The sequence below is a fragment of the Mustela nivalis genome (assembly GCF_964662115.1).
Source record: "Mustela nivalis genome assembly, chromosome: 3".
Lineage (NCBI taxonomy): Eukaryota > Metazoa > Chordata > Mammalia > Carnivora > Mustelidae > Mustela > Mustela nivalis.
Genome location: NC_139022.1, coordinates 88,741,942 through 88,755,833, shown reverse-complemented (window position 1 = coordinate 88,755,833; position 13,892 = coordinate 88,741,942). Strand labels below are relative to the sequence as shown.

Here is a 13,892-nt window from a genome sequence, read left to right as displayed (position 1 = left end):
TCACAGACCTGTACCCCTGGGGATAAAAATATATGTTTATAAAAAATAAAAATTAAAAAAAAAAATCAACTCCAAAAGGATCATGGACTTAAACACTATTCAACGAAGAAAAGAAACAAAACTATGGAAATGTGCAGCAACCTGAGTGCATCTCCAGAGAATGATAGCTAGTAGAAAAAGCCAATCTAAAAAGATTATAAACTATAGAATCAATTTATGGAACAGTTTCAAAATTATATTACAGAAATGGCAAATTTTTGGTTGCCAGAAATTAAGAAGGTTGTAAGGACAAGAGGGAAGTGGCTGTGACTTTAATAGAAATATTATCTTGATTCTTATCAATGTCAGAATCCTGGTTGTGATATTATACTACAATTTTGGAAGATGTTATCATTGAAGGAAACTTGGATAAAGTGTACCAAGTGCTCTCTGTATTATCACTAATAGCTGCATGTGAATCTACAATTCTCTGAAAATAAAAAGTTCAAAGAAATCAATTGGCCATAAATGTACGGATCTGTTCTGTTCCATGGATCTATCCTTACATCAATACCCCATTGCCTTAATTACCTGGAGCTTTACACCAAACCCTGAAATAGGTTGTGCTAGTCCTCCAACTTTATTACTCTTTTTCAAAGTATTTTAGCTATTCACATTTCCACAAGACCTTTAAAGTGGCTTGTCAATTTCTAAAACAGTCTGTTACAATTTTGATTGTGATTAGTTTGAATCTATAAATCAGGTTGGGGTGAACTGACACCTCTCTCTTTTATAAAAAATTCAGTTATCGAATACATAGTACATCATTAGTTTTTGATGTAGTGTTCAATGAGAGAACAGACATCCTAAAAGATTTAATCTTCTATTCCACGAATATGGTCTATCTTTTGATTCGTTCATTTCTTTAATTTCCCTCACAATGTCTTGTATGTTCCAGACTTGCACATCTTTTGTCAGTTTATTCCTAAGTACTTCACATTTTTAATGCTGTTACAAAAGGTATTTTTAAATTTTCAGTTTTTGATAGTTTGTTGTCAAAATACAGAAATAAAATTGATTTGTGCCCATTGGTCAGTCTCGTATTCTACAACTTTGCTGAACTTAGTTTTCAGGTTACTAGTTTCTATAAGTTTATTTTTTGTTTGTTTGTTTTTGTTTTTGTTTTGTTTTGTTTTGGTAGATCCTACAGGATTTCTATATAGAGGACCAAGTCATCAGTAAATAGCTTTTACTCTTTCCTTCCCAATCTGGATGCCTTTGATGATTTTTCTTGTCTTATTGTGTGGCTGGACTCCCCACTACAATGTTGAACAGAAGTGGTAGGAGTGGACATCTATGTTTCGATTCTTAGGTTATAGAAACATTCAGTCTTTCGCCATTAGGTATTATGTAATCTTCCTTTTTTTTTTTTTTAAACATATGTCCTTTATCAAGTTGATAAAGTTCTTTTCTTTTCCTAGTTTGCTGAGCATTTTTATCAAAAATAAAGTTCTTTTCTTCTCCTAGTTTGCTGAGCATTTTTATCAAAAACGGACAGTGGACTTCCTCATATAATTTCTTAAAATGTTGTAATTATCATATAGGTGTTCTTTTTAAAAGAATATTGAAATGGTGAATTACATTGGTTGGGTTTGAATTAAAACATATCTTATACTACTGGGATAAACACCACCTGGTCATAACATCCTTTTCACATATTGCTGGATCTGATTTGCTAAAATTCTTTTAATTGCTTAAAATTGTTTGTGCCTATGTTTGTAGGAGTCTCTATTTGCAGTGTTATCAGAAGAATGCTGGTCTTATAAATTAGGTTGGAAAGTACTCCCTCTTCAATTTTTAAGATTTTATGTAGAAATGGCATTATTTCTCCTTCAACATCTGGTAGAATTAAGAGAGAAGCCATTCGGCTATGGAGTTTTCTTTGTTGAAAGTTTTTAAACTAAATATTTGACTTCTTTAGTACATGCAAGCCATTCAGTTTATTTCTTCTTCAAAGAGTTTTGGTAGTTTGTATGTTTTAAGTAACTGTCCATTTTATCTAAGTTGTCCAATTTATTGCAATAAGGTTTTTCACAGTATTCCATTATGTTAGCACCTTTATAATTTGGAGTGTTGTCACTTCTTTAATTTCGGATACTGGGGTTTTTGTTTGTTTGTTTTGATTTTTACTTATCAGTTTGGAGAGCAATTTTTCAATTTTATAGATCTTCTCAAAGGGCTGCTTTTGGTTCTACTAATTTCCTCTATTGTTTTCCTATTTTCCATTTCAGTGATTTCATCTCTGACCTTTTTTATTTTCTTTCTTCTGCTCACTTTGGGTTTCAATACTCTTCATTTTCTAGTGTTTAAGGCAGAGGTTACATTCTAAATTTGAGACATTTCTTCTTTTCTAATACAGGAATTTAGTGCTGTAAAATTTGCCTTTTAAAAAAAATTTATTTATTTATTTGTCACACAGAGAGAGAGATCACAAGTAGGCAGAGAGGCAGGCAGAGGGAGAGGGGGAAGCAGTCTCCTTGCTGAGCAGAGAGCCCAATGCGGGGCTTGAGCCCAGGACCCTGAGATCATGACCTGAGCCGAAGGCAGAGGCTTACCCCACAAGAGCATCCCATAAATGTTACACCGTCTTATGTTCAAAATGCTTTCTAATTTCCTTTTGCCTTTTTTCTTTGACCTAATGGATTATTTAGAAATATGTTAGATTACATATATTGGGAAATTTTGTTAGAAGGTATTATTAAATTCCTAACTTAATTCCCTTGTGGATAGAGAACATAATTTGTATAATGTGAATCCTTCAAAAAGTATTAAGATTGTTTTATAGCATATAATAAGGTCTATCTAGGTAAATGTTTTACCCGCTCTTGAAAACAAATGTGTATTCTGCTGTTGTTGGGTGATGTGTTCTACAAGCACTGAATAGGTCAAGTTGGTTGACAGTGTTATTCAACTCTTACATATCCTTTCTGATTTACTGTCTACCTGTTCCATCAATTAATGAGAGAGGAATGCTGAGATCTCCAACTATAATTGTGGATTTATTTACCTACAAGGATTTTCCCTGGTGGTTCTAGCAGTTTGTCTCATACAGTTTGAAGTTGTAATTAGGGGCATAATCACCTAGTATTCATAAACACTTAGAATTCAGATGCCCTCTGTACTAACACTTTCATCATTACAAAGAAATCCTCTTTATCCCTAGTGATATTCTTTGTTTTGAAATTGACTTGATCTGACATTAAAATAGTCACTTTAGCTTTCTCTTGAGCAGATTTTTTTGGTATCTGTAAGTTCAGAATGACTACTATAAACATGCCCTTCCTGCAAAGTTGTAAGAAACCAAGCAAATAAGTATCTAGGGGAAAAATAACTACTTCCATTTAGGAATGATGGATAAGGAATCCAGTGTCTCGGTTACATACAGAAATTAGTTCTAATAAAAAAGAAATAATTCTAGAACTCAAGAAATCTTTTTTCCTGGCTATGACACTTAGGAAGTAGCAATATTGACAGTAACGGTATAAGAGAATTCAAGCACTGAAGACAAAAAAAAGTTTGATTTAGACAGTTCAGTGTTTTGATACCACCACTCTTAAAATGATTCCACCTTTATTTATTAAAGTTCCTTCTGAGACAGGATATTGAAATGTAATAGGCATAGGGAAAAGAATCTGAATTTTTTCAAAACAGTATTTTCTTGGAAAATGATACAATTAACCTTTGGAGTACAAAATTGAAGGCAAAAAGCCCCTATGTACTTTACCACTTAACGTTTCTAATGTTCAGCAAGAGTGGTAGTCTCTTGTGTAACACACAGGCATCACAGGATATGATCCAGTGCTTGGGAGACAACTTTGAGATAACAAGAAAGGACCACCTAGTAGCACCAGCAGCATCAGCCACTACATCTTTGCGTATGTCACCAGGTGTTTAGTTTATTCCCATTGCATTTCAATACCTAAGTGGTTCCAAACCTAGATCCATTAGTCTAAATTTCCATTCACTTTTGTGACTTCTAATCAACTACTTAGCAAATATCTTTTGTAGCTTTCTTATGAAAAGTACATTTTTAAAATAATTTTTTCAGTGTTCCAAGATTCATTGTTTATGCACCACACCCAGTGCTCTATGCAATACGGGCCCTCCTTGAAAGGTACATTTTGAGCCAAATACTAGTTTCATTCTAATCATGCTATGGATTCACTTAAGCCCTATCTTTATGAAGACTGAAACCACCATTGTAAGTTATTTTCTTGAATCTGATTCCAGCAGTACTAAAGGGAATAAGAGACACAATTATGGTAACATACAAATACCTGACTGTGGTATTTTCTCCTGGGCAGCATTCAGTATCAACCGTCCTTAAATAATATCAAGTATGAACTTAACATAAACTTTTCTTAAACAAACAAAATCATACCAAAACATCAAATGAAGCCCAAACCCCCAAATTTTTCAAAATACAACATTTCTTTTGTGGACTGCACTAAAAGAATATCATAAAATATTAAGGGATGAGATATCAGGAGAGGACTACCTCCTGATTACAGGTAAATAGCTGATTAATACTGAATGATGCTAGGTAAAATAGAATGAGAAAAATATCCATACTGTTGATTTCTTGGGCCCTTTGGAAATAGTAAAATCCTTTTACTTTGGCTTTCTGCATACTATAACATAAATAGGACTTCAGATATTTGCTACTATCATGTATAATTCCAAAGGCAAGTTTCTTTAGCAAGTTCAAAATATACTATAAAACCTTAAAAAGCTTACTAACTCATTGTAATGCCACTGAACAGAAAGCATGCTCACACACAAACATACACAGTGAATCAGTAAGATCTTTAAATTCTTGTTAGGTACAGATTATTGACTCTTTCCCTGTTCACAGCACTTGTAATACAATTTTATAAGGCTGCATGGGTTCCAGGTTGTTGTACTGTAAGACAACAACTTGTTCTCATCCATGCCAAGTCCTGCTCTCACATTATCTAATCTGTGTCAAAAATCGATGTATTTGTCATTTGGACTTTTGTTTTAAATGAAATATCAAATTATGTTCTTTTAATTCTTTAAATACATTGAAAAATATGCTATATAATAGAAACAAATGTAAACAAAAGCAAAACATATATAACTTAAATGAAAATAAGTTTTGAGTTTTATTTGGGGACATTTAGCTCTCTTCCCCTTATGTCTCTATTTCATAAAAGCAGAACAACTAATTAACGTTAAGTATACTAAAAATTCTTTGCTTTCTCCTGGCTCCTCATTTTTATTGTCAACCAAAAAAGTACCCCCCAAACCATAACTTATTCAAAAGAGCTGATAAAAGAGCTCCCCACCTCCAAGAACCAAGGAAGGATTTAGGAGCCCTTGGTACCACTAAAGCTTATGGCATGAGAACTCACACTCAGCAAGTCCGTGTTTTACCCTCATGCCATCAGAGATCCTGAGCAGCATCAGAAAGTTATCAATGCAACTAAGAACCACTACCTCTGTATACTTTTTCTTCCTGTATTTAGGAAGAAGTTTATTGTTTATTTGAGTAGGGGGTCACTGGGCTTCCACCAGATGACCATGAAATAAATATGGATCCCTTTTATAATACTTTTTGAAATCTGCAAGATATCCTGAAATAAGCACTGTCTTGTGTGGGAGCCATGAGACTTGGAAACAAGTTCTGAGCATTTAAGTGATGGTAAGCAAGTGTATCTTTTTAAGGGGGAAAAAAAAAAGTCTGTATTGAGTTAGTCATTCTCAATGTGAAGTTAAGGGAAAGCTGATTCTAACAAGGAAGTCTGACCAACTACTCACTATTCTGGTATATGGTATGTTAACTCCCTCCCTTTTCCTGCCAGGGTAAGATTTGCCCCAAGTTTTCTGATTCAAAAGTCACCTCTAGACTAAGCCACTATTCATGATAAGGGTGTACTTTCTCCTTCAAGATTGATGTGGTGAGGGAAAAAAGGTCAAGAACCAATAGACTGGGTAATCTCTACGGTAGGAAAGCACCACACTGTAAACACTATAGGACAAGTAGGTAAGAAACATGGATCACAATGCTACCTTCATGGTGACAAGTTAGTGACCTGGGGTGACCATGGTGACAAGTTAGTTACCTGTCCTCAGCTCCTTTCCTGTAAAACTAGGTTTAAATTATGTGTTCTCTAGCAGCCTTACTAAATCTAGAGTTTTTGTTTTGGTTTGATTTTGGGTTTTCTTGTTCTTTATTTTTAGATAGGACAGTAGAGATAGATGGGGTGGGAACTGTCTCTGTGGAATTGACAATCTTAGCCTTTCTCTCCTAGAATCTTCATTTTGCTCTTTCAGCCTGGTCTCTATGACGGGAGTGGCTGCCTTCCTGAGACTGCCTCTACAAGTGCCCTAGAGACTCCCTTCTTATCTCTTCTATTCCTATAAAGTCTTCCTTTTTAGGGTCTACTCCTTTACTTTGTTAGAAACCTCTGGAATCAGTGCTCTAAGAAAGAGTACGTGAGAGGTAAATTCTTCCTTCCTTCCTTCCATTCTCTCTCTCTCTCTTTACTTCAAATGCCTGCCACAAGGCCTTTATTCTATTTCACACTCGGTTGATAATTTGGGCAGGTATATAATTCTCATTTGGATATAATTTTCCTTCAAAAATCTGAAAGCATTATCCACATCTACTAGCTTCCAGTATTTCTTTACAGAAGAACAAAGTTATTCTGACTCTTGATCTTTCACCTATGACCTGTTTTATCCTGGACTCTTGAAGTGTGAATTATATTCTCCTTATTTCCTATGATACAAAGTTTTGTAACAATGCGCCTTTGTGTGGGTCTATTTCTAACACCTGTAGCCTGCTGAGGTGATAGAGGGAAGACATCTGGCTTCACTGAGTAGGCAAAGGGAAGTGAAGGGGATTACTTCAGATTTTTAACCAGTTCTTCTGTTTTTAGATTTACAGATGCCTTTACAGAGGTACCTAAGGACTCATTACCAAGTCTTTGGGGAGTTTTAAAGTATTTACTATCAGGTGACTCCTCAGACTTCCTACTATTCAAGGATTGAGCTTCCTCAAGTGTGCTGTCCATTATCCCTAAACCCACCTGCTTTTCAAAATTTTGTTACTACTGCTTCCTATTTCATTTTCTTTGCCTTTGTGGGTTTATGTTTTTTAAAAAAATTCTTCTACTCTCACTTCAGTGATGTTTCAGTAGGTAATAAAATCAAGTGCGTACAGCCAAGAAGCTATCTTTACCTGAAGCTGTATGTACTCATATGTAATGTAAGTCTTGCTTGCCCTTTCTAGGACTCTCCTCCTCTTGCCTTCTCAGCCCGTCCTACTACGCTGGCATTTGACTTCACTTACATTCACTAGATATAATGTGGAAAACTTAAAAAGTTTTAAAAGGTACATGGTTTATTCTCTGATGAGCTAAAATAAGATTTTAACATTTTGTATCTCTCTCATTCCATGCCTAAGCCCATATTCAAGTAAGTTGCCTTTTTATTCTGTGTGACATCTACCACATGGCATTTTGAAGTTCAAAAAGTATTTTCACCTACAGCATTATATTTTATCTCTAAAAACCCCACTGCAAGGATGGGCCATTTTATACACAAGATGGGAAAGAAATGGTTAAACAGTAGGTATGCAATCTTCTCTTTGAGGAGAGAGGAGGATGCCCCCAAGAGAGAAAAAAGGTAATTTAGTCAAATCTCTTCCTAAACAGGCTAATGACAGACCTCCTGGAAACAAATGAATGGTATTTCCTAACTAGAGAATAGTTGGCCAGGGGGAGGAGGGTGTTGTGCTTAATTAACAGAAATTTATTTCCTCACAGTTCTGAAAGCTAGAGGTCCATAATCAAGTTGCTGGCAAGAGAATCCTTATTTACAGACTGCTGAAAGTAGGATGTAGCTGGTTTGCCTAAGATTATTTATGGTACCTAATCCTGGGATTTATGGATTTATGAGGCATGGCTCCCTGGACTATATGGATATAAAATTGAGATATTTCATGATTAAAGGACTTTCTTTTGGGTAAGTAATGAAGAAAACTCATGTTAATCTTGGCCAGAGTGGGTTCTGAAGTAGAAAGAAAACACGTGGAGAGCTATATTGGTGGTCCTATAACCCTTGCAGCTTTCCCTATGCCTCATGTCATGTATATACTTGAAATTACTAGTAAATCTGGCTACCAGTGAACATCTCTGATTGGAGTGAGTGTGACTTGACACACCAATTCTTTGTGATACCCCACAAGGAAATTAAGACTTGAAGTGGTTAAATGACTTGCTGAAAGGCACATGCTACAAAATGGCCAAACAGGTCTAGAAACCAAGTCTCAAATCAGAAGCTTTGTACCATGTGACACATCTTAGTGTGATGGAAAAACAACAAAACCTGCCTTGTGGAATCAGAAACAGACTTGCCTCCTGGTTCTAACACTGATCACTTGTTTGATTTCGGGCAAAGCACTTAGAATAGTCAAAGCCTATTTCCTTACCTATGCAATACCTATTACATAAAATACACGACCTATCTAACTGATCAATACAAGAGGACAATGAACATGACATAATCATAGGCAGGAAGTTTGGAAACATTTCTAAAGGACGGAGGGAAAGAAAAAGCACCACTCACTTTTTTCTTGTAGCGCCTGCGATTTACTCAGTTCTGCGTGCTCTTCCTCGCTCTCTTCACTGCTGGTGCTGCTCACGTCCAAAACTATGTCCCTTTTGGGGTCCACTCGGAGAAAATTGCGGCATTCAAATGTCAGGTGACCAGCTAAGTAAAACAAACGCACAAAAACGTGAAAGACAAAATAATATATACATCATGTATTTGTGGTTTGTTGCCTCACGGTTAAGAAACAAGTTACAATTTTAAAAATACAATGTCTAAACTTTGATTATTCAGTGGGTGATAGTTTGCTTTCCCTGAATGAACCACTCAAGAGAGAGAACTTCCTTTCTTCATCAGGGCTTCTAATTTAACAAGCATTTTTGGCTACATCACACTTCCTGTATTTTCCCTTTTTATGTACTTAATTACATAGCAACTATATAGCTTTCATCTAATTAAAGGTGTCATAATAATATAACTTTTTTTTTTTTTAAGATTTATTCACTTTAGAGAGAGAGCGAGCATATATAGGGAGGAGCAGAGGGAGAGGGAGAGAGAAACTCCAGCAGACTCCTCGCTGAGCCCAACGTAGGGCTCCATCTCATGATCCTGAGATCATGAACTAAGCCAAAATCAAGTTAAAAGCTCGACCAACTGCGCCATCCAGGGTGCTCTTCTACAGAACACATAAATAAAAATTTCATTCTGAAAAAAAACTTTCATTCTGATATCATTCACCCTCTAAAGACTCTCCCCATTATAAAACTGTAATAGTTACCCATTTAGTGCATGATACAGCTTTTCCAAAAATCATATAATACAAATAACACAAAAGTACAGGAAATTATATAGCCAATATATACCCAAGTGCCTATCACCCACATGTTAACATTTTGTCATATTCACTTAGCTTTCTTTTTTTAAAGTAAATCTTTGCAAAAGTACTGTACACACACACCCGTGAACACACACATACACACACACAAAGGTGGGGATCTTGCACCATTCCTTGGAACACTGTCCTAATCCCATTATTCTGTTTTTGGAAGCTGGTATATTACAGTTGGTATTTATCTTTCCAAAACAGCACACTGCATTATTTTATAACCTAAACTCAATTATACTTACCTATCAGTCTGCAATTAGTTTTTGCCACTCAAAATTATGTTTTGCACTTGTATACACATTCAAATACAGATACACACTAACACATTAACAATGAAACAAAAAGTTACCTCAAGCATTACTACATTTGATATTCAAAAACAAAGATAAGAAACAACACACAGTGCTGGTGGTAACCACATAATTGATTCCACGATCCATTAATGACTCACTCTAACTCTATGCTAGGGTTTATTTCTAGTCCTCTTACTTTAAGTGTGAAATCCTTTGTAAGTTCTACATTTATACAAGAACACCTCTTATTAGAGTTCCAATCTTAAGCAGGACCCCCGGCCTTGCTTTTATCTGTTATACTCTGGCAACCCACGAAAACACAAGTTCATGAACACTGGGTTCAGGAAATACCCTCAAGTCTTACCTCTTTGAATTTCTGTTTTCCTTTGATTGTTATCTTCTAGTTCTTTATTTTCTTCCTAGAACACTACTGTAACTAATATATGTATTGTACATTTTATACAAGTTTCTTAATTGTTTGCAAGAGGACCCAGTCTGCCATACTGCTAGAAACAAGTTTCCTCTGTTGTGATTTCTTTCCAAATGAATCAAAAGTATTCTTTTTAGTTTACAAACATATGGAGTTTTCAAATTATGCTTTTGTTGTTTTATAAATTTATTACACTGCTACCAGAAAGTAGGGTCTGTATGAGATCAGTTATTTGCTATTTGCTGAGATTTATTTTGTGGACTATCACCTAGTAAAGTAAAATACATTTGGATGTATTTTAAAAGAATGTATATCACACTGTAGGATAGAGTGCTATGTCTATTTTGTTGTTTAAATCTTCTCCATTGTATTTATTTTTTGTCTAGTAACTTCTGATAGTGTAATTTCTAAACACCTCTATCATCAAAGATTTTCCAATTTCTCCTTGTAATACAGTTTTTACTATAAATATTTGGAGACTATATTAGTAAGCACAATCAAGATCATTATCATTTTACCTTTTTCACTGTTCTTGAATCTCTATTCCTAATACTGCTCTTGTTCCAAAGTCTGATGTTGAAATTTCTCTATCAGGTTCTTTTGGTTGTTATTAGTTTAATCATATGAAGTTATCATTTTTGTGAGAAAAACCACTAAATATCAATGATATTTAATCTATCTCCTCTTCATTCCCCAATCCCTTTATTTTGAAAATTTTTACACAGTCTTTAATTTTCTGTTGTTTTATTAATAATGACATATAGCGGGGGCACCTGGGTGGCTCAGTGGGTTAAAGCCTCTTCCTTCGGCTCAGGGGCTCAGGTCATGATCCCAGGGTCCTGGGATCGAGCCCTGCATCGGGCTCTCTGCTCAGCAGGGAGCCTGCTTCCCTTCCTCTCTCTCTGCCTGCCTCTCTGCCTACTTGTGATCTCTGTCAAATAAATAAATAAAATCTTAAAAAAAAAGACATATAGCTGCAATTAAGTTTATCTAATTTGATATTAGTCCAATTTTCCCCACATTTTTATTTAAATTCCAGTTAGTTAACATACACTGTAATACTAATTTCAGGTTTAGAAGTAGTGATTCATCAATTACATATAGCACCAGGGGCTCATTCTAAGTGTCTTTCTTAATGTCTATCACTTATGAAACCCATCTCCTACCCACCTCCTTCATGGACCTTCAGTTTATTCTCTAACATGAAGTGTGTGTTTCTTGGTTTGTCTCTCTTTATTTTCTCCCTTGTGTTCATTTGTTTTGTTTCTTAATTTTCACATATGAGTTAAATCATATGCAGACCAATCCTTTCTCTTTTTTTAAGATTTTATTTACTTATTTGACAGAGAGATCACAGGTAGCTGAGCAGAGAGCCTGATCCGGGGCTCAATCCCAGGACCCTGAGATCATGACCTGAGCCAAAGGCAGAGGCTGAGCCACCCACGCGCAGCCCACACTTTTTTTAAAGTAATCTCTTACACTCAACATGGGGCTTGAATTCATAACCCCTAGATCAAGAGTTGCAGACTTTACTAATTGAGCAGGCCAGGTGCCCCACTACCAGATCAATTTTCAATATTAATTTCTTAACCTGGAAAAACAGTTCCTGCCTCGCTAGAGGCAGTGTAAATTCACTCCTCATACTTACACATGGTATAAGCCTGGGTTGCCAATTCTTGATTATTCCTTTTCTTCTGATTATTATTTTTGCAGGAATTCATACAATAAAGTTTTCTGCCACTCCCCCTAGATAGTGAATGTGATTTTTCTAATCCCCACTTCGCAGCCTTTAGAAAAGTCGGGCTTTATGCAGGAGTTCCCATCCCAGCCATGCTACCATCCCACAGTGGTCTGAGGCTTCATTCCCTATCCATAGACGTCTACCCTGTAGGACTGTGGACCTCATCGCTTTCAGCTATTATTCCCTGTTCTGGCTTTGAGTTCCTTTTCATTTCCAGCAGTTGGAAGTTCCCTTTCATTAATTTGAGCTGGGTTATTTCTTTGTTGTTATTCTGGTTTTCTCAGCATTTCTGTGTTGAAAGCATAAGGAGGACCTTCAGTCTTGGTTCAGTTTGCCATTTTGATCAGAACTCCTGATGATACACTATTCCCTTTACTTAAGCTAGCTCTGCACTCAAACACTTCATACTACAATGAATATTTAAAGTAAATAAAATACTGAAGTCACAACCACACTGGAAGCAAGCTCCATCTCACATGCATTTTAGCTTTACTTCAATGAAACTGACCCTAAACTAATCTTAAGACAAGTGACCCATGAAGCTACAAATAGAGTTTCCTATTTTTTTTTTCCTCTTGGGGGAATAAGTGAACAAAATTAGGAAATAATCATATTCCAAATTACAGTTCTTGTGACTTCTTATCTAAACGGACTCTAAGCAGACAATGATCAGAAAGTTCTTAGGTGACCAGAAACAAATTCTGGCCACAGATACACAGAGACATTTCAAGTTACAACCTTTTAGTGGCTGATTACTCCCAAATTCAAGGTGCCCTGACTAGCCAAACAATCCTGAGAAAGTATAAAAGTTGAAGACTCACACTTTCTGATTTCGAAAATTTCCACAAAATTATAGTAATCAAAATAGGATGGTACTGTCACAAGAATAAACATACAGGCCAATAGAACAGGATTAAGAACCCTGAGCCTGTTTTCTGATTTATAACAGTAATAAGAGTCAGTAATAATTATTGAGGAATTCCTATGGCAAACCCTTGAGCTCAACCCTTGCATTAGCGAATTTAATCTTCACAACAACTCTGTGGAGCTAGGGGCTATAACTGTTTCATTTTATAGACAGGAAACTGACACAGGTGGTAGAGCAAATTCCCTGATGTCACAAAGCAAGTAAGTGCCCTGAGGCGACTGATCTGGGTATCAGTCTTTTCTTTTGAATGTTCATAAAAATGGAGACCATGAAACCTACTTCATAGGGTTGTTTTAAGAATGAGACACAATTAATTGTATCTTTAAAGCACTTAGTCCAGACTCTAGCACCAAGTAGGTACTTTATACATAGTGTCAGGTTATGACCATTTGTTGTACCAATAAAGGGAAAGGTATATTCTCCCTTGTCTGCATTCAAGGAGTGGCTAGATGGGTAATGTCAAGTGCCAAGTAATAATAAAACCTATCATTGGATTTAGACTGTCCTGATAAAGATCTGTCAATGAATGAAAAGAACTTCTGTTTTATAATTAGGGTGCTCATGTACGTTTTTCCTGGCATGTGGAGTATACAGACCATGTGAACAAGGGCTAAGTAAATCAGCTTTTGGCTTTACCTAAGGTTCTCAGTTCTGAGAGCATAAAAGCTACATTACAAACTTTTCAATTATTAAACACAATTAATTCCACCAAGCTTCACCTCACTATCATTGTGATTCCTACCCAAAAATGCAGGCTTCTGTATCCATTTATCTTCCTTGAAGTCTTATCTTCATATTGTTTCTGGTCCCCTGACCTACCAGATAATCACTCCTTTCTTTCCCAATCTTTTTTTTTTTTTTTAAGATTTTATTTATTTATTTGACAGAGATATCACAAGTAGGTAGAGCAGCAGATGGGGTGAGGGCGTGAATCAGGCTCCCTGCTGAGCAGAGAGCCCAATGTGGGGCTCAATCCCAGGACTCTCAGATCACAACCT

At 35.9% G+C, this 13,892-nt stretch overlaps 1 protein-coding gene across 1 annotated transcript in view; it reads right to left on the bottom strand.

The window, feature by feature from the left end:
• The window catches only part of SREK1IP1 (SREK1 interacting protein 1), a 42,144-nt gene that overhangs the window by 12,534 nt on the left and 15,718 nt on the right, over positions 1 to 13,892 (bottom strand). The window contains exon 3 of the mRNA XM_082723095.1: positions 8,635 to 8,778. Coding sequence (XP_082579221.1) covers positions 8,635 to 8,778 — 144 coding nt within the window. The remainder of the gene's footprint in view (positions 1 to 8,634; positions 8,779 to 13,892) is intronic.